The 26,299-nt window shown below is 45.7% G+C and overlaps 2 protein-coding genes across 2 annotated transcripts; both read right to left on the bottom strand.

Moving 5' to 3' along the window:
* Positions 1–306: 306 nt before the first annotated feature.
* Positions 307–20,111, bottom strand: LOC125730501 (intersectin-2-like; the record flags this gene model as incomplete). The annotated part of the gene is made up of 20 exons (XM_049005804.1): positions 20,108–20,111; positions 19,637–19,700; positions 18,738–18,875; positions 17,825–17,916; positions 17,312–17,574; positions 16,523–16,672; positions 16,193–16,327; positions 14,824–14,940; positions 14,421–14,560; positions 13,886–13,976; positions 13,155–13,755; positions 12,778–12,902; positions 12,245–12,411; positions 12,019–12,139; positions 2,478–2,612; positions 1,427–1,651; positions 1,254–1,299; positions 885–1,006; positions 591–687; positions 307–498 (listed from the first exon to the last, which is right to left on the bottom strand). Coding segments are annotated over exons 1-20 (3,025 nt in total), but the record flags the coding sequence as incomplete, so codon positions are not given.
* On the bottom strand, positions 2,784–11,440 carry LOC125730502 (endogenous retrovirus group FC1 Env polyprotein-like). The gene is made up of 2 exons (XM_049005805.1): positions 10,881–11,440; positions 2,784–5,107 (listed from the first exon to the last, which is right to left on the bottom strand). Exon 2 carries the CDS (start codon positions 4,817–4,819, stop codon positions 3,302–3,304), a length of 1,518 nt encoding a protein of 505 aa, XP_048861762.1. The 5' UTR covers positions 4,820–5,107; positions 10,881–11,440; the 3' UTR covers positions 2,784–3,301.
* Positions 20,112–26,299: the final 6,188 nt, after the last annotated feature.

The following is a 26,299-nucleotide window of genomic DNA, read 5'->3' as shown; positions in this document are numbered from 1 at the left end:
CTTTGGACACAAACCATTTCTGTTCAGAAAGTCAGACCCAAGCAGGAAGCCAAACCGTAGCCTTGGTAGAGCTGCAGTCAGCAGGAGAACAGCCCTTTGAGAGACCCATACAATGCAGGTGGGCACTGTAACGTGGGTCAACTTTTACCCGAAGGTCACTTTCCACCTTAGATTTTGGAACTACCGCTCTCTCATTTATTGCCAACAGCATGAAACACTAGGCTGCAAACTTTGTATCTTAAGACATTTGCAACTATCAACAAGACAAACAAATATTACTTGGGGGGGGAAAAAAATTAAACTTACATTGTTGACTGGGATCGGACTCCGTGGTCATCTTGACGTAATTGGTGGGGAACAAGCCGACGACGCCATTCAGCTCCCCTTTCCACCAATCAGCATCGTCCTTGTTCAGCACATTGATCAGTTGACTTTTGGAGAAGCTCATCTCATCCTCGTTGCCCGCCTTGTAGTCGTACATGGTGATGACCTGGCAAACTGAAGGAACAGCCAACATGTAGGAAAGGCTGTTACGGAAGATGCAGACGGAGATCATCGCAGATCTTGGCATGTGATGCTGTTGATCTTACTTGGAACTGGAGCTGGTGTGGACTTCCCACTGGTGGGGCCCAAGAGCTTGACGTGGGAGGCGGGGAACCATCCGTTCTGGCGTTTTTTACCCCTAGCCTGGACAGATACAAGACAAGAGGTTCCTCATCAGGACATACATGCCAACCTAATTTAGGACAAATGCATCTGACCTGAGAGAGACCCGCAACTCAACTTCAATGCCTCCTCCCAAAAACAGCCCAGGATTAGACCTCATTATGGGCGGCCTCCACATTTGATTAACGTCACTATCATGACAACACGGGTCCACAGACCTGCAGAACCCCTTGCCACCACCCAGATGGGTTCTTGCCCTGGATGAGGATAAGCTGTCCCGGGGCCAGGCTCAGCTGCTCCGCTCCGGTGGCCGTGTACGCAGTCGTCACTTGGGCAACCTCTGTCATACACATTCACAAATGAATGCGAACGCAAACAAGCACACGTGTTCAAGGTAGATAGAGCTTCGCAACAGTCGGCACTCGCAAAGACTATTGAACACAGCTGTGTTTCATCTGTATACAGGACACAGCCTAGCTGCAGATGCACCAGCATCAACGGAAAGGCAAAGATAAAGGTGTGTGGTGGCTGCCAGTGAATTTCTTGGCTCTTTACTGAGTGGTGACTGTGGGATCCCGCATCCTTACCTGGCTTTTTGCCGACTCCACCTGACTTTCCAGTGGTGCTATATGTCTGTAGACAGACACACATATTGGTAGAGGTCAGAGTAGCAAAAGTTAGCCTGTCATGATTTATTATTTATAGACAATAAACTCTGCAGTTTAAGTATCTCTGAGAAAAGTCGTTCATGACAATTTACTTCAGATTCCTTTGGCGTTACGTAGTTGGAGGGGAAGACTCCACTCCTGTCTCCGATGTACCCTTTCCACCAGTCCCCTTCTCTTTCCGTCACAACGACGGTGTCTCCTTCGTTGAAAGTGAGGTCTCCTGACTCTGGGCTTTCATAGGTATATAAGGCTACATACTCTGATTGGATGAGAGACAGAATGGCCAAATGATTTTTAACTGCCACAAAACCTGCCTTCTGATTAGACAGAAAATCAACGGTCAACAGCCAGTGACAAAATCCGGCTTTCTCCTTTTCGACAATGGCCTCTCACACCAGACCCTGTTTCAAGGTTACTTCTGACATGCTAGCAGCAATACCATTAATATCAAGATGATTAAAAGGTACGCAAGAGAAGTCAAGATGACAATATGGCCAAACAAAGTGAAGAGTAGTGACTGGCTAAAATGGAATGTTGGGTATCAAAGAAAGACACAATGTATGCAAAATGCGCTTCTGCTTAGCTTAATTTAACTTCTTTTCATTCAAATTCTTCCCTGGAAAAGAAACTTACCTTCTTGTAGAGTATTGTCAGGGTTATTGAACTCATCCACAGAAGAATATAGGGGTCTGGCAAAATAAAGTGAAAAAAAATGGATCGGCGATTCTGCTCATACGCATTTTTCAATAGAAAAAGAAAAAAATCCCTTACAAATTGATCTCGCTTATCTCAACCAATAATATAAGCACAAAAACATCACAATAGCATTCATAAGTGTTGAGTCAATCAGTCAAACCAAATTTACCATACTAAATCTAGCACATTTTCTCAAACATGTCACAAAGAAAAGGCAGGGATTATTTAAAATCACTCCTAGATGCCTGCCCCGAAAAATGCAAATCAAATACCACTTCAGTAATAAATACGTAGAAATATGGAATTAGAATAAGGAAATGGCTCAGTAAATGACCACCAGTCTCCAGGTAGCTGACAGGCTTTGGTCTGAGCAGAACCAGAACCCTTCTGGAACCTCCCGAGGAACCGCCAAGAGTGTCACTTACTCATTCCGGCTCAGCCCTGCACCCCATTCAGCTCCCCCAGCCACCAGTTTTCCTGCTGCTCCAGCACCGTGATGATGTCATCCTTGGAGAAGTTCAGGTGGTTGTCCGTCTTGGCCGTCCAGGAGCACAGCGCTTGCACCTGGAGGCCACTTGCCACCTGACAACGCAGAAAACATGTCTGTCAGCCGGGACACCACTCAGGAAACAAGATCTGATCTAGACGTACTTGAAACTACCTTAAAAATCCCCCCAAAAATGGACATTTTGATTGTTGGGGAAAGCGCCCGGCGTTTCCACCCCAACTCCACATTTATGAGACACACACAGGTTACAGTTTTACTTGCAAGGGTACCCACACTCTCTGCAATGCAAACTACAGCAGAATGTGTTACAAAGGGTGGTTCCCCTTGACTCCTTTATTTATAGTCAGTGGGAGGCGCAAGAGTAATAGGGAGGTGAGAGAAAGTTCTGGTTTTGCTAAGGTGGGAATGCTATTATTAATATAATCTAAAGTATGAGGCTAGGGGAAAACAAAATAATATATATACATATTTACATTAATTGCTGATCATACAGGAGTGATAACAAAATGATTAATAACAGTTTCTTCAACCTAACAGTCCCTCCTGTTTATCATGACAGTATGATCAAAAACATCAGTATTGTACAAGTTGCAAAAGCATTTCCAGTACAACTGTCATTTAGATCACATCATCATCATCCTAACTGTGGAGTACAGAAAACCATCAGGAGTCGTTCCTCCTGTTTATCATAGAAAAACATCTAATTCCGTTACTTCAGGTCCGAGCCCTGCACGGGTGCTTTCGGCTCAGCCGTCATTATGAATTACATGTCTTCTTCATCGCTATCGCTGGAAACAGGCTCTGTCTCCATATTCTGAGTAAGGGAGAGAAACATTGTACTGTGTGTCCGAAAAGCAGCATTAAGAGCTTGATTAATAAACATTTTCAAACATGGTATAACAGTTATAAAACAACAGAAAAACAAAATAAAAAACAAAACAAAAGGTAGGCACATTTTCATCAGTATGGACCACCATGTTCCTGTAACAAACCAGTCCAGCCAGGAGGACTGCGGTTGACTGTCCATGGTCATCACTTTTTGTAAGTCACGGAGGCGGTCGAGGGCAATTGTCATATTAGGTGAGTGCACGTTGTCAGGAATGTAAGTGCAGCACGTTTGATTCAGGAGGACACATACTCCTCCTTGTGCAGCTGTCAGTAGGTCTAATGCCATACGGTTCTGGATAACCATCTGTCTGGTTATGTCCAATTGTTCGTTTTGTTGTTGATCAATTAGTATCGAACTATTTATGAAAAGACCTAGTCTATAATTTAGAGTTTCTACTCGTAGCATGAGCTTTCCGACTCCTGCCCAGGGGAATAGGGACAGCGCAACTTTACTGCCTGTTCCCCACAGTTTATGTTCAGGGGGTACGTCTGTTCCCCACAAACTGTCATGGGGTTGTATTGATATCGAACGCTTCCTCCTGCTTCTGATGGAAACCTTACTTCCCTGTGCTATCAGGAAGGTGTGATCTGAAACAAAAATAGGAGCGCACACTCCAAACCAGTTCGGTGGTAGGACAAAGTATGCACGAGGTCCGCATAACCAAGCCACACCGTCCACCCAATAAGTTCCATTACTGGGCCCCAAGAACGAGACAGGAGAGCCGTACATGCTGCTAACGAAGGTCGTGTCACAATTCGTGGTATTGCCTCCGATCCACCTAGTGCCATTATTCTGTTTGTAGCAGACTGAATGATTATATGTGGTTGGGTCTTGATATATTAGGACAGAAAAGGGGAATGATACATTGGTTTTAGTTACGTTGAAATCCACCCAAAAGTCTTGGAGACATGTGCCGTTTTGGAACCCAGGGTCATCTGGGTATATTCCTGTGGCATCTTGCACAACAGTTTTTACAGTAATATTACCTGACCCATTAGTGGTGATATTAACATAGTCTCCATCTACGGAAAATATAAGTGAAACAATACTTTGGTACCCTATACCTGCAAAAGATGCAGCACATTTGGCCTGGGACATATTCATGGGTTTTCCATATACAGTGGGTCCTTCACTATGAGTAGGCATCACAGAACAAACATAGCAATTCGTCACATTTTTTGCTGTTATAGTGTCATGTACATATCGATACCAGTAGTTCTTCATGAACGGGTGTGAGTGGTCAGCAGGCAATGGGCGCAGATGGAAGTCGTCATGGGTCCATCGCCGTAGGTGTTGCAATGGAGCTAGTGGGAGCAAGGACAACCATACAAGTCCAACAACAAGAATGACCCCTAGAGTCACCTTACCACATCCCCACCCCGTCAGAGCCATCCTAATAGAGTGCAGCTCAGTTGTTTTCTTCACCGGGTTGAGACAGCAGCACCCTATTGGTTACTGTGCCTTTGTAGCGGACTTCCACTGCTACTCTGTCGCTGAGGCCTCTGATAAGGGCTTGATGGGTTTACAGTGACTTTTGTGTATCCAGGAAGGTCGTTCTGCTATTTTCACAGCTGTTGGTGTTGTGAGGAGGACTTGATAAGGACCGTCCCACCGGGGTGTGCTCCACTCCTTCCGCAACAGGACCTTGACCAGGATCCAATCCCCTGGCTGCAAGTTATCCTGTTGGTTAGAAACAGAATTTACTGGCAGACTACTGGGGCTATGTTTTTGTTGTGATGATAGCAACTTTCGCATCCAATTAGCCAATGTATTTTCTCTGTCCGCTTTCCCTATATCACTCATTTCGGTTGCTAGAGGAAACGGCCTTCCGTACACTATCTCAAAAGGTGTTAATCCTGCAGGAATGGGAGTTATTCTCATCCACAATTTTACTAGAGACAAACATTCTGGCCACGGCCTTTTTGTCTCTTCCATTGTTTTTCTGAGCCTTGTTTTAATAGTGCCGTTAGTTCTCTCCACTAAGCCTGCACTCTGAGGGTGATAAGCACAATGATTCTTAAGCGTAAAACCTAATGCTTGTGAACAAAGGGACATGGTCTGATTTACAAAATGAGTCCCATTGTCTGATCTTATAATATGAGGTATGCCATAAGTAGGGAAATAATGGCCTACCAAACATTTTGCAACAGTCATTGCATCACAGTGCTTTACAGGGTATATTTCTACCCACTTAGAAAAGGTGTCTATAATGACTAGACAGTACTTCTTCCCTTGTGACCAAGATAATTCAATAAAATCCATATGTACAACTTGAAACGGGTACTCAGCTACAGGGAACTGGCCACGTTTTGGTCTCATGTTACCCTGTGCATTATGTTTACAGCAAATTAAGCATGTTCTACAAAATTGCTTTGCATAATCAGAAAAATTTATAGCATAAAAGTATTGCTGGATAATATGTACCATCCCTCCTGTTGAGACATGAGTATTTCCATGGCTCACTAAGGCAGCTGTTTTGTATAAGTTTTTTGGTAGGATGGGCTTGTCATTCATATAGTAAACTTTCCCTTGCTGTATTGCTCCTCTCTTGATCCAACTCTGTATTTCTGTTTTAGGAGCATGAATCTGTGCATCACACAGCACATCACTATCTATGAAAAGAATGTCTGCCACTGATAAGGTGGGCTGTTTCAGGGCCGCTTCTTTGGCAGTTTTATCTGCAAAGTTGTTTCCTTTAGCTATTGTGGAAGCATCGGTTTGGTGTGCTTTACATTTGCACAGTGCAAGGCGAGTCGGTAATTGTACAACATCTAATAATCTAAGTAGTAAGTTTGTGTGAGTTAGAGACGTTCCCTGCGATGTTTTAAAACCTCTATTTTTCCACACTCTTGCATGGTGATGAACAGCTCCAAACACATATTGACTATCAGTGTATATAGTAAGTGACTTATTTTTGAATAGCTCGCATGCCCTAATTACAGCATAGAGTTCAGCCGCTTGTGCTGAACAAGCAGGTGGGAGTGCATTGGCCTCTAACACTTCAGTAGATGTAACTACAGCATACCCGACCTTATTTTTTCCCATATCATTTTTTGATGCTGATCCATCTACATAAACAACCATTGAATCTGATATTGGGGTCTGTAAAATATCTGCTCTGGGTTTTGTTTGCTCTTCCACAACTGCTTTGCACGAATGTGGCTCTCCATCTTCCGTTGTCGGAAGAAGGGTGCTAGGGTTAAGAGGACCACATCGCTGTATAGTAATGTTTGACTGTGAAAGCAGGAGTGAGACTAAGGTCAGATGTCTAGCATGTGTGAGGAACGGAAGCGGCGTCTGCAGTAAAACTAATGAAACTGAATGTGGCACCTTCAGGGTGAGTGGGTGACACAACACTAATTCTGCTGATAATTTTACTGCTTCTGCAGCAGCTGCACATGCTTGCAAACATTGTGGAAAACCAGCTGCTACTGCATCTAATCGTTTAGAATAGAATGCTAGTGGTCTTTCCTTTGTCCCGAACGGCTGTGTTAATACCGCTTTCATATAACCTTGATTAGCATCAACACATAAGGTAAATGGTTGTTGATAATCTGGTAAGGCAAGTATCACATTTGTTTGTAGCATCATTTTTAAGTTTGTGAATGCCAATTCTCCTTCTTTTGTCCACTGAATTTTATCTTTTAAGGCCATGTCTTTCCCATAAATTAAGGTTTGCAGAGGTTGAATGAGTGCGGCATAATCAGGTAGCCATTCTCTGCAATAATTACAAAGTCCTAAGAAGGACATCATTTGCTGTTTAGTCTTTGGCTTTGGTGCCTCTTGTATTGCCTGTTTTCTAGTTTCTAATAATGATCGACCTTGTTGGGAGAGTTTATGTCCAAGATATATAACTTCCTCCCTGCAATATTGTAATTTTTGTTTTGATGCTTTATGTCCTGTATCATATAAATGCTGTAACACCAACAGTGTGGCTTCCTTACAATGCTGTTTTGTATCTGAAGCAATTAATATATCATCTACATACAGTAGCACTTGACTATGGGATGGTATTTTACAGGTACTCATAGAATATCTAAGGGCCATGGTATATACATGTGGACTTTCTGAAAACCCTTGAGGGAGTCTAGTATATGTGTATTTTTTTCCCTTATAGGTGAAACCAAATAAATGTTGAGAATCAGAGTGCAATGGTACTGAGAAAAATGCATTACTGAGATCAACTACTGAGAAGTAACTTTTATCAGGGGTTAATGAGTTGAGCAATAAGTGTGGGTTGGGCACGTCTGGTGCTGCGTGTTGCACTATGTTATTAACTGGTCTTAAATCCTGCACCATGCGCCATTTCCCTGTATGTCCCTTCTGGACAGGGAAGATAGGAGTATTGCAAGTGGCCTCAGGAGCCTCTCGCAATATTCCTGATGCCAACATATCCTGCACTACAGGGGCTATACCTTTCTCTGCCTCAGGTTTTAACGGGTATTGTCTAACTACCGGGCGGTGTTCTGATTTCACAATTACTTTGTATGGTGGGAACCCCTTTACCAGTCCTACATCAGTGGGGGAGGACGACCACAACCCTTCCGGGAGGCGATCTAGATCTGGACATGATCCCCCCTCCAGAACAGAAAAAATTTGTCAGGTTGGGTCCTGCAAGTGTGTGGTGAGAGTGGTTTGAACTCTCCATCCCAAAGGGAACCGCCACACATTGTGTTTTTTGTCATAGCTCCAACAGGAGCCAGGTACGGGTTGGTAGTCATTGTAACTGTGCATGGAATCTCGTAAGAACATCTCTACATCCCTCCACTGCATCTGAGGTGGTTTTGATAGAGATACGTGTGGTGTTTCCCCTCTGAACACAGCCTGTTGTTTATTAGATAAGATGACTGAGGCAGCAGAAAAGCCAGTAGTGGAGTTAACATACAAATGTTGTAAGGTAATACAAGTGTCTTGGAGGGCATGAAACGTTTTGTCATAGGCATAATCTGGTCCTGGGGTGCCTTTGTACCACATAGTGACGTGTAAGGCATCGTCAGGCATGAACTGGGTTTGTTTAGGGGACTGCTTTTCTCTAGTTTTTCGCAACAATTCTCGTGCCTGTGCAGTTCCCCCTAGGTCCAGTGACCAGTAATATTGTGGTGCTCCGGTTCCTTGCACAACATAGGCTTCCTCATTTATGATTGCTTTCATGCCAGAGTTTGTGGCAACTACACTAATGCCCATCTGTACCATAAGGTCACGGCCTAACAGATTGACAGGGCAAGAAGGGCTTATTAACACTTGTGCTTGACATTCAATCCCAGTTTCCTTATCTTTTACTGCAACTGGGTTTGTTAGCTGATGACTGTCTGTTTGGCCTCCTGCTGTTTTTATATTTATGACAGATGAGGAGTATGTGACTTCAGGAGGACTGGAGGTTAGGACAGTCCTACAGGCTCCAGTATCACACAGGCATTCGTATACTTTGCCATTTATGATTAATTTCCGACTTGGCAAAGTTCCCCACTGCCTTTCTGCTAATAGCTGACATACTGCTTGCAAATCTATTTCCTCATCCAGGAGGTCTTGTAAGGTAACCTCCGGTTCTTCCCTTAAAATGACCTCTGTTTCACCTCGGATAGTGTCGGCAACAGGGGTCTCCGAGGAGGGTCATTGGTCATTTTCGGTGGAGTTTGGATTAAATGGTCGCTTCCCTGACCTGCAGTCCCTGCTTAAATGTCCAGGTTTCCCGCATGTCCAACACTCTGTTTCCTGTGAAAACCCTCCTGTTTGTTTATTTCTAAATCTTCCTCGGCCTCTAAATCTTCCTCTTCCTCTACCTCTGAATCCCCCGCGTCCCCGAGGGATCGTTTGCACTAGCGCTACCACGTCAGAGGCGCTGAATATTGTATCTGTCTTTTGCTGTTTCTGCGCTTTCTGTGCGTGTTGGGCATATTCTAAGGCTTGTTGGACTGAGCCAGTATTCTGATGTACCCAATGTTTGTCGAGATATTTTCGCAATTCAGGCTTTAGGCCTGCGACAAAAGCTCGTTTTAATTGTTGCTGATACACTCCTCCGTCTTCCTCGTCGTGAGGAATTCCTGAATTTCCCCTGAACACCACTCGCATCCTATCCATAAAATCCTCAGGTTCCTCTCCATCTTTTTGTTTGCACTGCGCTATTCGCCCATAATCTGCGCGTCTTACGAAGGCTGTCTCTACCCTGTTTCGCAAGTCTCGTAATGCTTGTATGAGTTCCTGCGAGTCATGTGCTAAGACTTCATCATTATTGGCACCGTGTCCAGTGAAGTCGCCTGCCACACGTCCCCATTTATGGGTAAACAACTGTCTTAGGCATCGGTACATTTCCCTGCCGTTCAAATGAAAACTACTTTGTAATTCTAGGATGGCAGTCCAAAACTCGGGTACCCCTTCTTCAACCGGGGGTATTCCTTTTAAAGCCGCTGTTCTATCCTCAGCGGTCCAGGGTCTATATACTAACATAGTTTCGGGTCCTGCATTATTTGGCCCTCGATTTGGGTTTGCCACTTCTACGAGGGGACACTGCCATTCTACCTCCTCTTGTTCTGTGTTATTTTTTGGATGCCATTGTACTTTAGCTGTGGCCAAATCTTTTACAGGATATAGAGAGGGATCAGACCCTCGAGTTAACATGCGAGATGGTTCCACCCCCCCCCTTGCTTCTTGTCTATCTGTGGCTGGAACCAGCGCCGGTGCAGGCACCGGAATTTGTGGGGGCGGTGGAGGAGCTGGAGGGGCAGAAGGTCTTGCTGCCGTTTCTTCGTCTAGTGTGATTAAAGCCACCTGCAGTTTTTTCTCCTTATTTCCCTTTTTCTGTTGTCTCTTATTATCTCTTAGTTTACTCTGTTCTAACCATGCATCAGAGAAAACGTATTCCTTTTTTCTATCTTGGCCTTTTTTATTATTGGTAGTCTGTAACATCTCCAGTTTTAAGTTTCCCTGTAACTTTAATATGTCTGGAGTATGGAGTTTTCCTTCAAACCCATGTTTTTTCCTCCATCTCTGACTACTTATTTGTCCTGATCCTGGTTTATATCCTTCCATAAACTTCTCATCTCCCTCTAATTTGATTTGTTTACTCTGATTTTTTCCCATTGTTACCTTTTATTGAATACACTACAAAAAATAAAAAATCCTAAAAGCAAGTCCCTGGCATGAGACCTCAGGAGGACACCAACACGGCCTTCTACTGTTCACTATTAGAGCAGCGGTGTTAGTTTTCAGGGATGAAACCCGTCCTTTATCCTTCAGTCACCAGTATGTTGTTGCTTTTAGGGTGGATCGTGTAGGTTAATCTAAAACCTATAAAAACACATCCACATACATCAATATATATATTTCCAATAACGCCTACTTTCTCTCCCGGTTAATTTCGGCTAACCTCAACCACATGCATGTCTTGGCCACCTACTTATTTAGGTGCCGTATCTCTCACTTGGCCACCTATTCACTTAGGTGCCGTGTTTCTCACCTGTATAGTGTGCTCTCTGTTCCGTCACCGAGGTCCTTCAGACATCACCAGACGTCGAGCGCAGTTCTAACCACCGGCCTGATGACGAATTCACATCACAGGTCTTTCTTGCACCCGACTTCGAGTGGCTGTCGACAGACTTCGGTGTCGCTTCTCTCGGCGTACTGGAGACGTCTTCGGGGTTCCTCGGATCCGGCTCGAAGGACCAAATTCTATGTTGGGGAAAGCGCCCGGCGTTTCCACCCCAACTCCACATTTATGAGACACACACAGGTTACAGTTTTACTTGCAAGGGTACCCACACTCTCTGCAATGCAAACTACAGCAGAATGTGTTACAAAGGGTGGTTCCCCTTGACTCCTTTATTTATAGTCAGTGGGAGGCGCAAGAGTAATAGGGAGGTGAGAGAAAGTTCTGGTTTTGCTAAGGTGGGAATGCTATTATTAATATAATCTAAAGTATGAGGCTAGGGGAAAACAAAATAATATATATACATATTTACATTAATTGCTGATCATACAGGAGTGATAACAAAATGATTAATAACAGTTTCTTCAACCTAACATTGATAAATGTTAACATGAAAGTTTACCAACTTATGAATATACCTAGAAAGTTAACACTCTCGTGCATACATGGTACATCTCAGTGTATTGTTATATATGTGCAAACACATGCACAAATATGACCAAAAAAACAACATATATACAAACTACACTATTAGCAAACATAGTTGACTTGTTTATGGCGATAAAATCATGCATTTGTGTTGGGGGCCCCTTGCTGGCCACAAAGTCACCACCTTGTGGAGGGGCCCCAAAGTGGCTTTTTAAATGGGTCCCCAGAAACAGCAAACCTGCTTCTGATTGTTATATATAAATAAAGAAAAAGCATAGTACAGAACAAAATACTGCAGTAACGTGCAAGACAGTCGCAGAAGCAGTTGAAGGCTTCTGAACAGACATGGTTCAGATGCAGCCATGCAAACAGGCCACAGACTCACTGGCACATAAATACGCATAGGCATGCAGTGGAAATACAGAAAAAGAACACGACCGATCGGGTGGGGCCAGTTCTGAATTCTCACTCGAGACAGTTACGGTATTCTTCAGGTAGGGGGCGCTCCCAGGATAACTACCTGTCCATACTCCATAGAGGCAGAGCCTGGAGGGTGGGTGGGAGTGAAGGCAGAGTTCTGCCCTGCCCCCCCAGGAGTGCTCTGTCCTGCTGGGAAGGTACTGGAATTAGCCTCCGCCTTGCTGAAGTAGGGACAGACCAGGAGAAAACGGTCAGTGAGACCCACATAAGCATTCAGATATGACACAGGACCAGTTTAGATGCTGGACACCAAGGGGCAACATTACCTTGCAGAGACTGAGGTAGATGCAGTTGTGGGCATCAGAGCCTGCTTGGTGCTGGCCGCAGATTCCGGTTGGCTGTGCTTCTCGACGTAGCTCTCAGGGAACCAGCCCATCTTGCCCTGGTAGCTGCCATACAGCCAGCCCTGCTCGCCTTCCGTCTTCTCGTCCACCTGCGGACTCAAGGCGATTGGTTAAGGGCTACCACATGACACACATGGGCGTACTATCCAAAACCAGGTCACGACTGGCCAGAAAACACCCTAAAACATATGAAAGGAGAAATGTGCCATTAATAAATTAAATATGTCTACATGTTTATTTATTTTGTCACAGGGGCACTTGTACCCCTCTGTCCTCCCCCCCCCAAAAAACTGCTCCTTGTTGCACTTTATGGTGAACAAAAGGATTCTAGATCTAACTGTAAAACACCCGAAAAGGATTCAGAAAAAAAGAGCTAATCAGGCACCAGGGCAATGATTCAGCACATTTAATTTATGGTACAAACAGATTAACATATGGGGGTGCACTCTGTATACCTCAATCAAGCTGTCCGTGTCAAAGGTGAGCTCGTCCGCGTTCCGTGCTGTGAAGGGGTACAGGGCTCTGTAGGTTGTCAGGGAGGCCGATTTCCTGTGTGTTGACTTGACGGGTCTCAAATTCCCTGCAACGACAGTGAGTCAGTCACCTCCTTGTGTGACTGTTCTTCAGAACGCTGTGTCACTAATGACGCACTGCAGCTATTGAACCAGCACACGACACCTCGGGTCTGCTGATGGGACACTTGCATTTGGAGGCTGATGAAGAAACTGTACAAACCCCACCGCTAATGGTAGCTTTACGTGTCTGAGATTGTGATTTGTCACTGCGTTTCCACACCTCCCGAAGGGGGCTGCATCGAGGCCATAATCCTTACCTTTTCGCTCCTCTAGGCCCCTGATCAGGGCCGACAGCTTCTCATGAATGTCTGTCTTGCCTAAATTGTGCTGCTGCTGCTGCTTTTGCTGCCGGGCCTCTTCCTCCCGCTGTCTGGCCACGGCCTCCTCCTCCTGTTGCTTTCTCCTCCTGTCCTCCTCTCGCCGTCTCTCCTCTTCCTGTCTCTTCTTCTCCTCTTCCAGCCTCCTCCGCTCCTCCTCCTGTCTCCTCCGCTCCTCTTCCTGTCTCCTCCGCTCCTCTTCCTGTCTCCTCCGCTCCTCTGCATCCCTGACAGCAGCTATCTGAGCCCGCTGACGTCTTCTCTCCTCCTCCTCCCTCTCCAGCTCCTGCTCCTCCTCCTTCTTCCTTCTGTTCTCTTCCTCTTGCCTCCTTCTCTCTTCCTCCTGCCTCCTCCTCTCTTCCTCAAATCTCTTTTTCTCTTCTTCCAGTCTTTTCCTCTCCAGCTCTAGCTTCCTTCTCTCTGCCTCCACCTTTCTCCGCTCCTCCTCTTGCCGCCTCCTCTCCTCTTCCTTCTGCCTCCTCTCCTCCTCCGCCCTTTTATGTTCCTCTCGCCGCCTCTCCTCCTCTATCCTCTTCTCCTCCTCCCTCTTCTGGGCTTCCTCCTGCCTCCTCCTCTCCAGCGGCCCGGCGGTTCCGCTCAGCCTGCTCCTGAGCGGCGCGCAGTTTGGCCCGGAGTTCACGCTCACGTTCTTCCTCCTCCTTCAGCTTGGCCTCCCGCTCCTCCTGGATCCTCCTCCGCCGCTCCTCCTCCTCCCGCTCCAACTTCACACGCCACTGCCGCTCTTTCTCCAGCTTGGCTTGCCTGTGAATGACATGATGCATCACATTGAAGCTGAATTTGGCCCAGCACCACATCATGGCCCTTCAATCACGTGATGCAGCTATATTTTCTTTAAACAAACCATCAAGGTCACGTCATCCATTCAAATTTAATGCTTTAACTGAACTTTGTCACACTGGGTCTGTAATTGACATTAAAATTGCTCTTAGCCATCTGACATGTTCTGACATTATGTAGGTGATGTGTTGACCCACTTAAAAATAGAAAAACAAACAAAAAATAAGTAAAAGGGAGCTCTGGATCCCCAAGGACCAGCTTGGGAAGCACAGTGTTAAAGTGATATTAAAAAGCGATTTAGGACAGGTCAGTCACCATTGCAGGGAAACCAAACCTGGCACCATGACAGCCAACAGAAATGCAAAAACGACAACAGAGCATGCAGGCCTTGCAGGAGGCCTAGCTCACCTGACCGCCTCCTCCTCCTCTCTCTTCCTCCTCTCCAACTCCAGTTCTCGCCTCCGCTGCAGGTCACATAGCTTGTCGGCCTTGACCTGCCGCAGTCTGTCCAGGACCTGCTGCTGCTTGGTCTGGCTTTCCCGGAGCTCCTGTGGGAAGGGACCGGGCCCGCACCACCATTAGCGCAGAGCACCAAGCCACACCGCCAACCACCACTCGCTATACAAGGTACAGACACCAGATCCAATTCAGAACACACGGGATTCTGGGCCATAGATTATGGATGTTTTGAGGCTTCACTTCTCCACTTTATTCTATTTACAAATGCTACTGGCCCCTGTACAGCACACTGGGCTAACTAGAGGCAAGCCACAACATTGATGCCTTTCTACCACCAGTAATGCCTCCTCACCTTGATGTCCACGTTGTACTGGTCCATCTCCGACAGTTTTGCCACGGTATCCTTCTCCAGCACATCCAGCTGCTCCTTGAGTTTCCGACAGACGATGTCCTTCTCAGTCACGCCCCTCTTTACGGAGGAAAGTGTCGGACCTGTATACAGAAACACTACCTCTAAGCAAGACCCTTCACCTGCAATTGCTTCATCCTGGGACTGACAATCTACATCTAAGCCCTGCAAGGAAGTCCTCCAACTTGCAGGGAAAACTGCAAGGGGGTTGGTGGCAGGGTTGGCACTCCAGCCACCGGAAAAAAATGTACACTGTTCCATTCCATTCGGACTAGTGTGATGCTGAGGTGTCACCCGCTGCACGACTACACTCAGGTTCTCATCCCTGAGGTGGTTCGTGTGGAGGGTGCAGCAACGCGCTGTATCAGCAGGGGGCCCTTACATTAACAACCCTAAGTGCACCTCGAGGTTATATGGTAAGTATTTTCTTGTTGACATGTGAGAGGGAGGGCTGTGACAGATAACCTGGCCCCCACAATCCCCCACTCCACCCAAACCCTACAGAGCCGAGATGAGTTGGTAGCCGACTTGTGCCCAGAACTTCTGGAAACTCCTGTACTGCTGGAAAAGCCTTCCAGGGGGGGTTACATCTGAAAGCTGGCTGAAAGAACGCCAAGATTCTGCATTGCTGTCATCGAAGCAAAACTGTCGACTGCCTCCAAGCCTTTTACTCTAAGGTGAATAATGTAGCTAAAATATAAAGATGTATTACAAGTGGGTGCATCCAAACTTTTGTCTGGTAGTGTACACCTACATTTTAGAAGCACAAGAAGCATGTACCACCCATGTGCCACCATGACATTTAAGTACTTCAAGAATGACTGCGGGGGGGGGGGCGCCAGGTAACGCAGGGAGAAGCAGGGAGATCAGACTCACCAGACCTACTGTTCAGCCCCATGTTGCATAGGATCTCCTTGCATCTCTGCTGCTCCACAATCAGCTGAGAATGTTTCCTCTGCCCCTCCTGCACAAAAACAGGCCAAACTCCCTCAGAAAGCTGGAGAATCCTGAAATAAACCCTCCCTGGAAACTTCACCCTATCTATCTATTGCTTTTATAGTAAATTCCCCCCCAAAAAAACTGCACATTCTCCAGGAAAGGTGTGAAGAACAGTCTCTCCCTTGGTTGCCAAAATCTGAAGACTGCTAATCAGACAGGAGTGGCACAGCTGTTGTATAACGCACAGCAGACATAACGCCAGATCACATGGAAAAAGAACCGTGTTGAATCTATTTATCAGTGTTGCAGCTGGTGCTCGTCCCATAGCTGCTGGGATCTTGGACGGCAGCGGAGGAAGGCCGCAGACCTCAAGCTGCCGCTGCAGGGCGTTGACCTCCAGCAGGCAGCTGTCCTGCTTCTGACTGATCAGTTCCAGCTCTCCCTTCTGGATGCTCCTCTTGCTCTGGACGTCCCTGAGTCGGTCAGAGATCTGCTTGTGCTTGTCTCTCTGAAATTAAACAGTGGTCTTATGAGTCCTGAGGGCGGGAATATTGTCGCTGTGGACACAAGCATGTGTACCATTGACATCTGAAAGGAAAACGTGCGTCTCTGATAGTGCGATTTCAACAGCTGGCTGTTCCTCGTTCCTGAAGGGGAATGCAGTCGGTCGGGGCAAACAGGTGCAGGACGGCCTGGTCCTCACCACAGCCTCCAGCTCCAGCTCCAAGCTCCTCTTCTTGGCCTTAAGCTTGATGATGTCCTCTTGTTCTTGGTTCCTCTGATTCAGCAGCTCCTGTCGCCTCCTCCGCTCCCACTCCATCTTCCTCTGACGCTCCAGCTCCTGCTTAGCAGCCTGCAGGGACACACACATGATCACGACCAAACACACACACACACACACACACACACACGCGCTAATCACAGGTCGCACACGTTCACACACAAGCTAAACCAATAACCAAATACATGCTGTCAAACCTTCCCAGCCATTCAGAGATGTACATAAACGGAGTTTCACCAGTAAACTAGTTTAATTAGTTATAATGCTGTATTTGCCCAACACAGGGTTACAATAATGAAGTTTTATTAACTTCCAGCCAATTAGCACAGGGGGGCCTGGAGTCTATCCAGGACAGCACAGGGCACCAGGCTGGGGGGGTACACCCTGGACGGGATGTCAGCCCATCGCAGGGCACAAAACATGCACTTACACTAGAACCTCGCACTGCAGAGAATTTAAAGGCACCAGACCACCTAAGGGCATGTTTTTGGAGGAAGGCCACACAACACTGGGAGAACATGGAAACTCTCAAAGAGTGGAGGTGGGATTCCAACCCCCAGCTCTGAAAGGTATGAGGCAACAGTGCTGGTGAATCGCCAACAACATTAATTTGCTAAACCCAAATGTGATTGGCTGGGACTGGACCAATGACCAAAGAGCGACTGCCTAACCCCAAGTACAATGCTAGCATTCCATACTAGAAAGACTGACCTCCTTGCGTTCCAGCTCCTTTAAGCGCTCTTCCTCCTTCTGCCATTCCAGCTCGCGTTGCCTCTCCAGCCGCCGCTCCTGCTCCTGTTGCCGCCTCCTCTCCTGCTCCCGCGCCTCCTGCTCACGCCGCTCCTGCTCCTCCCGGGCCTTCTGGGCCCGCCTCTCTTGCTCGCGCCGCTCCTGCTCCTGTAAGACCTGCCGCCGCCTCTCCAGCTCAGCGTTTCCCCGCTGGAAGTTCTCCTTTAGCTTGTCCTCGAACGAAACTGCAAGGAGGGCCATGCACACGCACACGTGGTAACCATGGCAATAGGGGCAGTGACCTTTGACCTCCTGCAATTCAATGTGAATCAGGTGATTCTTTGTAAAGATACTAAGAACGGCACATCACTAATACACACTTGTGTCACCAAAAACATTCACTAGCTGAAGGTGCCTGTCTTTGTGTGTGTGTGTGTGTGTGTGTGTGTGTGTGTGTGTGTGTGTAAATCCGTCTGTCCGTTCTACTAATGCTACCATTACTCTTTGTCTTCTGGGGTGGTTCAACTTGAATTTCTTCAGGGACGATGGTGCGATTCAAAGGAAGCAATTCCCCCTGCTTCCCCGTTCTGCAAAATACAACATGCCTCCGTGTAGGTAGAAGGTGCTAGAACCTGAGACTCTGAGTCAGGCTACACAGGAACAACCACCATACAGCTTCCCGTGCTCACTCATCAGGAGTCCCTTAGCTGGGCTCAGTCGAAGTATCTCAGTGTATGGGGACACTCTCCCTTTCTGTAACAAAGCCTCCTAGCCTGTGATTCCAGATGGGTCAATGTCCAGCCTGACACAGCATATTCAACCCCCCCGCCTTTCCCCATTCATTACATATAACTATGGAAAAAAGTTAGAGACCATAGCACCAATTTTTGTTTCACTCAGTTCTCCTTTATGGGTATGGATCTGTGAATAATGTTTTTTTTTCTTTTGCAAACTGCAGCCTGGTTCTTTCCTGCTTCTCATTAATGAAGGGCTTCTTCCTTGCTTTATGGGACTTCAGCCCTGCTTCTATGAGCCTGTTATGAACTGTCCTAGCAGTGCACCTCACACCTGCACTTAACGTTTCCACCAAGTACAGGTCACTTGAGGTCATGATTCATGAGGCACTGTCGGATAAGTGAACGGGCATCTCAAGCATTGGGAAGTCGTTTCCACCCTTTACCTGGCTGCTTTCTGGCCTTTCTCAGTGTCTCCCGTTTCACCATATTCTTGTACACTTGCGTACTTAGAACCTGGAAGCAACCTGACGCTCAGCGTACCTTTCTGCCAGCAAAACCAGCTTTAAACAAGCAGATTTTTTTTCCAGTATAGAGTGGTCTCAATTTTTTTCCAGAGCTCTATTTACTGCTCTGCCGGGTTCACCGATTGGCCACCGGCGGCGGCTGTCTACCTGACGGAGGGGGGCACCAGGTCCCCGGGAAGCGTGAGGGGCAGCGGCTGTCCGGCCTTCGCCATGTCCACCAGGTGCATAGCCAGGATGAACTCCTCCCCTGTCAGCTGGCCGTCCTTGTCCACATCTGCCAGGTTCCTTGGGAGAACATGTGGGAAGGTCAGTAATCGAACCGGGTGCACAGATGGCGAAGACCAGCATAACTTCACCCAGACCATGAGGGGTCCAATTTAAAAACCAAACTAACCTACAAAAAAATGACAACTTACCCTGAGTTTTGTCCAACTGTAGGCTAATGCAAGTGTTCCAAGCATGTTTAAGGTATGCTAGGCTAGGCTATGAAGTTTGTTAGGTGAGCTGTAATAATAAAATGTATTCTCACCTAACAATATATTTTTTAGCAGTATTTTGAGAGACAGACATATAAAAAACAAAATGCCTTTAAATTTTTTTATTTTTTTTTAAAGCAGTGATTATTGCAGCACATTAAAAACCTGCGACACGCTTCCTATTAGTTGATTATCAGTAGGATCCCATGAGTCACAACTCAGAAGTACAGACCTCCTGCCTCGAGCCGTCGCACCAGCTGCCTGACGCGTGCTAACAGGAACAGACCACTTAAGAAAAGCAACCAGCCCTGGAAATATCATGATGGCTTCTGAAATCAGCGCAGGGTCAATTGGAGCAATTAGAGGTTGTTCAGGGGACCAGCAGAGAAATCACTGCCAATCCGGGGACTTGAACTGTCGACCTTGCGGTTACAGACATATGGTCCTCACCTGTGGAGCCACACACTGCCCGCATAGAGTGGATGCTGAAAGGATTGAGCTACGTAATTTAAGAGGGGCAAATAAACCAAGCGCACCACTGCGGCCGTGAAGAATTCAGTGGACACTCACCAAACAGTGGCTAGCTGAGTCTGAATGAGCTGGGATGAGGCCAGAACGTTCCTGACCTGCACACCTGCAAGGTAGAAAAATGGCGAGGGGAATATGAGCTTCAAGCTGAACGACCTGAAAACTGTGGGGGGGGGAGGGGGGGTTCCCACCAAGAAACCACCATTAACGTACAAAATGTTTCATAATCTAGCTCCCGTCGAACACAGCCTGCAATGTCACTTGTGAGCTGTGACTCATTTAATTACTGGAGTAATTAAATCAACAGCCGGAGCCCTGAGCCTTTTACCAGTGATGCAAAAGTCTGTAATTAATGTGAACTGCTTTCCTATTATTACGAACATGCCTGACGAATCCCTGAACAAGCTTATTACAAATAACATGCTGTGTTTAATTGTCATTAAAAGGTGCTAACTGGGTTCGCTGGGGAACCTGTCAAGTGCAGAGGTGGCATCTGAATAATCTACTCCTTACACATCTCTGTGAATTACTTACTGTTATGACTGCAACACCCACATTCAGATCATTAAAGGAAAAGCGTTTATGGCTGTTTAATGTCGTCGACACTAGAAACAAAGTTCCTCAGATCAGAGTTGAGTAGAATCAGGTGATGAAACTAGCGTCAAAATAGGCACTGTATAAAAAAGCTACAAGCATTTTAATTATTTCAAAAGTTAGCATGCTAGCCTGTTAGCATGTAAAATGCCTTGGCATGCTCAGATCAGGCTGAAAGGTTTGATCTAGGCGTATAGCAACACCCAGATTCAGAATATGGAGTAATCTCAAAACTTAGCATGTTAGCATATTAGCATCAAAACCAGATGTGTGGGCGTATCTCCGCCTAGGAATCTCGTAGAGACTAGAAACAAAGTTCCTCAGATTAGACATGATGAGAAAAGACATAAAACTAGCATCAAAATGTACAAAAAACTACAATCATGTTAACATATTAGCATCACAACCAGAAGTCGGCATCTCACCAGCCTAGGAATGCCCTAGAGATTAGAAACAAAGATCCTCAGATCCATCTTAATAAGTAGAGTAAAGACATAAAACTAGCATCAAAACAGGCAATGTACAAAAAACTACAATCATGCTAGCATATTAGCATCAAAACCAGAAGTCGGCATCTCACAGCCTAGGAATACCCTAGAGATTAGAAACAAAGTTACTCAGATCCGGCTTGATGAGTAGAATCGAGTGAAGAAATTAGCGTCAAAATAGGCAATGTACCGAAAAAAAAACTACAATCATGTTAGCATATTAGCAACAAAACCGGAAGTGGGCGTAACTCACCCTAGGAATGTCGTCGACACTAGAAACAAAGTTCCTCAGATCAGAGTTGATGAGTAGAGTAAAGACCACTTCCGGTTATCTCACTGCTGATTTCCTGGAGCTGCTAGATTCCCTCAACCTACAACAACAACATGTTGATGTCCCCACACATTCCAGGGGTCACACACTTGACTTGGTGTCAAGTGAGGCCAAGCACAGAGCCCTGTGGGACACCACAGGTGACGTTGTGGATGTGAGATTTTGCGCTGCTAAGGGTGACATGTTCGGTTCTGCCAGTTAGGTATGACGTGAACCAGTTATGAACAGTTCCTGAGAGTCCCATGGTGCATTGCAGGCGGTGAAAGAGGATGTTATGGTCTATTGTGTCAAAAGCAGCTGTCAGGTCAAGGAGGATGAGTATAGAAGGGGAACCAGTATCTGCAGTCATCAGAAGATCATTGGTGACCTTGACCAGGGCTGTTTCTGTGCTATGGCCAGGGCGGAAACCGGACTGAAATTTTTCAAACAGGTTATTCAGTTTGAGGTGATCATGAAGTTGTGCTGCAACTGTTTTTTTTCCAGAACTTTAGAGAGGCATGGAAGATTGGAGATGGGCCCATAGTTAGAGAGAACTTCAGAGTCCATGGTGGGTTTTTTCAATAGAGGTCTGATGACAGCAGTTTTTAAAGTAGAAGGAATATGGCCAGTCAGGAGGGATTGGTTTATGATCCTGGTGATGAGTGGAGAGACGGCAGAGATGTTGACCTTTAGCAGGGCTGAAGGGAAAGGGTCCAGGGAACTGGTAGATGGTTTCATTTTCCTGATGACGTTCTCCACCTCTTCCCGTGTGGTAGCAGAGAAGGAGCAAAGTGGCTGGACCTTCTCAGGTAGTAGGTCGACAGTTGGAGGAGGCAAGATATTCGTGATGGAGAGGTATGAACGGATATTATCAACATTTTGTCTGAAGAAATTGATGTGCATGTTGCACCTCTGCTGTTGCACTGCTGACAGGTTCAGAGGAGAGAAATTTAAGGTCCAGGGCCAGGGCATCTGCATTGATGGTCTTCAGATTTCTGAAATGGATCTGACGTTTTGGTTTGATATGGGGCGGAGAGAAAGGCCAGCTCCATTGACACTACTTTATGGTCCGAGATACCAAGATCATATACCTGTAGATTACTGATGGGGGCGAAGTTTGAAATGACCAAGTCAAGTGTGTGAACCCTGGAATGTGTGGGGACATCAACATGTTGTTGTAGGTTGAGGGAATCTAGCAGCTCCAGGAAATCAGCAGTGAGATAACCGGAAGTGGGCGTATCTCCGCCTAGGAATGTCGTCGACACTAGAAACAAAGTTCCTCAGATCAGAGTTGAGTAGAATCAGGTGATGAAACTAGCGTCAAAATAGGCACTGTATAAAAAAGCTACAAGCATTTTAATTATTTCAAAAGTTAGCATGCTAGCCTGTTAGCATGTAAAATGCCTTGGCATGCTCAGATCAGGCTGAAAGGTTTGATCTAGGCGTATAGCAACACCCAGATTCAGAATATGGAGTAATCTCAAAACTTAGCATGTTAGCATATTAGCATCAAAACCAGATGTGTGGGCGTATCTCCGCCTAGGAATCTCGTAGAGACTAGAAACAAAGTTCCTCAGATTAGACATGATGAGAAAAGACATAAAACTAGCATCAAAATGTACAAAAAACTACAATCATGTTAACATATTAGCATCACAACCAGAAGTCGGCATCTCACCAGCCTAGGAATGCCCTAGAGATTAGAAACAAAGATCCTCAGATCCATCTTAATAAGTAGAGTAAAGAAATAAAACTAGCGTCAAAACAGGCTATGTACAGAAAAAACTACAATCATGTTAGCATATTAGCATCAAAACCAGAAGTGGGCGTAACTCACCCTAGGAATGTCGTCGAGACTAGAAACAAAGTTCCTCAGATGAGAGTTGATGAGTAGAGTAAAGACATTAAACTAGCATCAAAACAGGCAATGCACAAAAAAACTACAATCATGCTAGCATATTAGCAACAAAACCGGAAGTGGGCGTAACTCACCCTAGGAATGTCGTCGACACTAGAAACAAAGTTCCTCAGATGAGAGTTGATGAGTAGAGTAAAGACATAAAACTAGCATCAAAACAGGCAATGTACAAAAAACTACAATCATGCTAGCATATTAGCATCAAAACCAGAAGTCGGCATCTCACAGCCTAGGAATACCCTAGAGATTAGAAACAAAGTTACTCAGATCCGGCTTGATGAGTAGAATCGAGTGAAGAAATTAGCGTCAAAATAGGCAATGTACCGAAAAAAAAACTACAATCATGTTAGCATATTAGCAACAAAACCGGAAGTGGGCGTAACTCACCCTAGGAATGTCGTCGACACTAGAAACAAAGTTCCTCAGATCAGAGTTGATGAGTAGAATCAGGTGATGAAACTAGCGTCAAAATAGGCAAAGTACAGAATGTAGCGTCCCCGGTTGAAATGATGGTCTCTCAAACTGATGGTTCACAATCCTTTATTTAACCTTGCCTTGTGAACTCACCGTAAGAGCTATAAAGTGTACAGAAAATAATCACCATTAGTAGCTCAGACAGCAAGTTACCTTTAACACCTTTCCTTATTCCAAAACATAAATGAATTCTTTCCTTTAAGTTCTAATTTTGTTAACGTTTTCTACATGGATTATCTTTTACACGTATATTCAATTAAACCATTTTAACAACATGTAACAGACTGGGCCACAGCCTGCGTAGTAGAGGTCTAGGCTGCCCAATCCTCCAAACGGAGAAGGTACAGCAGGATGTAGGTCCCTGTACCCTCACCAATCGCCTCCCTAGTCTGCTACATGCACTACGTGAGCAGATCGGCTAAGGCTCCAGCACTTCCCTATCAGCGTCACGGTGCCAACCTGGAGTGTAGTACTGTTGGGGATAGCGTGATGTTTAAGTACCCACACCGTACCCCCACCCCCCGACCGAAGTACCCAGCAGTAGCAGGTGAGACGCCCCTACTCCGGAGAGAGCCTAAATAATAGAAGCAGGGTAACCACTGTACACCAGGATAGGGTAAATTGAACACATAGGCAGTTTATTCTCTGTAAGATTACTAAATTATTAGATGGAAAGAACCAAAGCTCACATAAAACAAAGGACTGCAATTACCAAATTGAGTTTCACCAACCACCTGACTCCCCTCTATTAATGAAACCCCAGCCCCAGTCACCCTACTGAGCGCTCAGTGTCTAACGGTGGAGGCTTCAAGCAAGAACTCCCGTTTACCTCCGACGGGATATTTTTTACCCTTCATATAACACGTTCGTAGTAACCTTACAACAGGACACATTCATATTAAACATGCACAACAACCTCATAACAGAAATGAACCTTATTCATTTAGCACTTTATACCACCGGCACATTGTAATAATCCGTCCGATAACATCAACACTCCCATGCGAAAGTCTGTTCAGTACATTTACTTCCAAAAATGACCGCCAGAGAAATCAGGCATCCGGGCATGCAGTTAGAACATAGCGGGCCTGCCCTGCCAGGTGGTAGCGTGCGCAGAAAATGGGGTGTGCAGCAGCGATCTTTTAAAACTCCGCTTAGTGTCCGTCACGTTAGCAGAAGTCTTCTACTTCTTGGCCAAGTTGCTGATCACCCTGATGTACATTCGCCGAAATAAACTTTATTAAATATCACCTGCGTCGTCCTTGGTACTGGAGCTGATGAGTCGTCTCTGTATAGCAGGGAAGCTACCGCGATTCCTCCAAGCTCCGGTTCCCACTGCGCGGCACCGGGAGCAGCTCTCCTCTGTCGTTCTGGTAACACACAGCAATTTCCCTTCTCCGGAGCACCAACGTGGCTCGAACCTGCCTTCAGACTAATCTGGTCCTGTGTGACTACATTAAGGAATTCTCCCTACTTACTCTACATCACCCGAACGAACCAAAAAAAAACCTCCTTTCCCCCTCTCTCTCCCGCCAACTCCACTGCCCTGCTATACGCAGCCACGTTACGTCGTGACGCACCGTCACACTTGCTTTTAAACACCTTTGAATCACGAAATAAACTAAAGTAAATCATTATCAAATTGTCCGTGACCTTACATGACAAATAAAACAAAGCAGCTTGTAAATTATAACCCTTTAACACGCTTAATTTATCCGTGCTCTTTAGCGTAGTCCATTTTACTCGGCAAAACACCTTACAACAGAAATATTAAACATATATACATTTACAAATCAACCTTCAAAACCCACCTTGTTCCTCATCAACCAGGAGCTAAAACCATCACTGGTATTTAAGAAATTAACCAAAAAAGAATCGTAATATAACTATTCCTTTTTCACGGAACACACCTTGCTTCGACTTCCATGAAGTTTTCCCGCTACTGTGCGGTTTGCAACACTGGTTTACGGCAGCTTGTTGTTCTATGTTCCTTCAAAATAAAAGCCGTTCTTTCACAATAAAAGGCATCACTCGTCTTATACAGTTAAACAAGGAATAACATTTGTAACTAATAAATGGAATAAACGAAATATTAATACGGTCATTTAAACTCCCACCAAATCATTAGAGCTCAAATGGGAACCAAACGGAGTGATAATGATTTCCTAATGAAGAAATGACCTGTAACCGTTGACCTGTAAACATTACATTGTATGAAAACACAGTTTACATGACAGAATAAACCTTAAACTTCAGAATGTAATTAAACAGTCTCCAATAGCAAAACCAGTTTCTGCACTGGGCGTTCCACTACAGAAGGTTTACTGTAACATTGTCCTTTGTCCATCTTCCTTTCTCCAAAACGAAGCTTTACCTTTCTTACAAGTCCATCTTTGTCAGTTGTTGTGTCCATTACACGTGCTAATCTCCATTCATTGCGTGGCAAGTCATCCATTTTCTCCATCACAACATCTCCAACCTTCAAGTTTCTCCTTGGAGAGTGCCATTTCTGTCTTGTTGCGATGTTAGACAGATACTCCTTTTTCCAACGTGACCAAAACTGTTCTGATAAATACTGCACCTGCCGCCATCTTTTCCGTGCAAATGTGCGAAATGTGAATTTGCATTTTTACAGGGTGGTTCTGTAACACTCATTAATATTCATGAGAGAATATTACTGATTGGTCACTGAATGCCTTAAACCAGGGGAGCCCAAATCCAGTCCTGGAGGGCCAGAGTCCTGCACATTTTTGGGTTTCCCCTCATTTAACACACCTGATTCATCTCCTTGTGCTGAATTATTTATGGTGGAACAGGGAAAGAGCTGAGCTACACAGGGCACCGGCCCCCCAGGACTGGATTTGGACACCCCTGCTTTAGGTAGAAGAAACAGGCAGCACAAGTCGATGTTAACTGGCCAA

This window comes from Brienomyrus brachyistius, unplaced genomic scaffold (assembly GCF_023856365.1).
Source record: "Brienomyrus brachyistius isolate T26 unplaced genomic scaffold, BBRACH_0.4 scaffold1365, whole genome shotgun sequence".
Classification (NCBI taxonomy): Eukaryota; Metazoa; Chordata; class Actinopteri; order Osteoglossiformes; family Mormyridae; genus Brienomyrus; species Brienomyrus brachyistius.
This window is presented reverse-complemented; position numbering and strand designations above follow the sequence as displayed.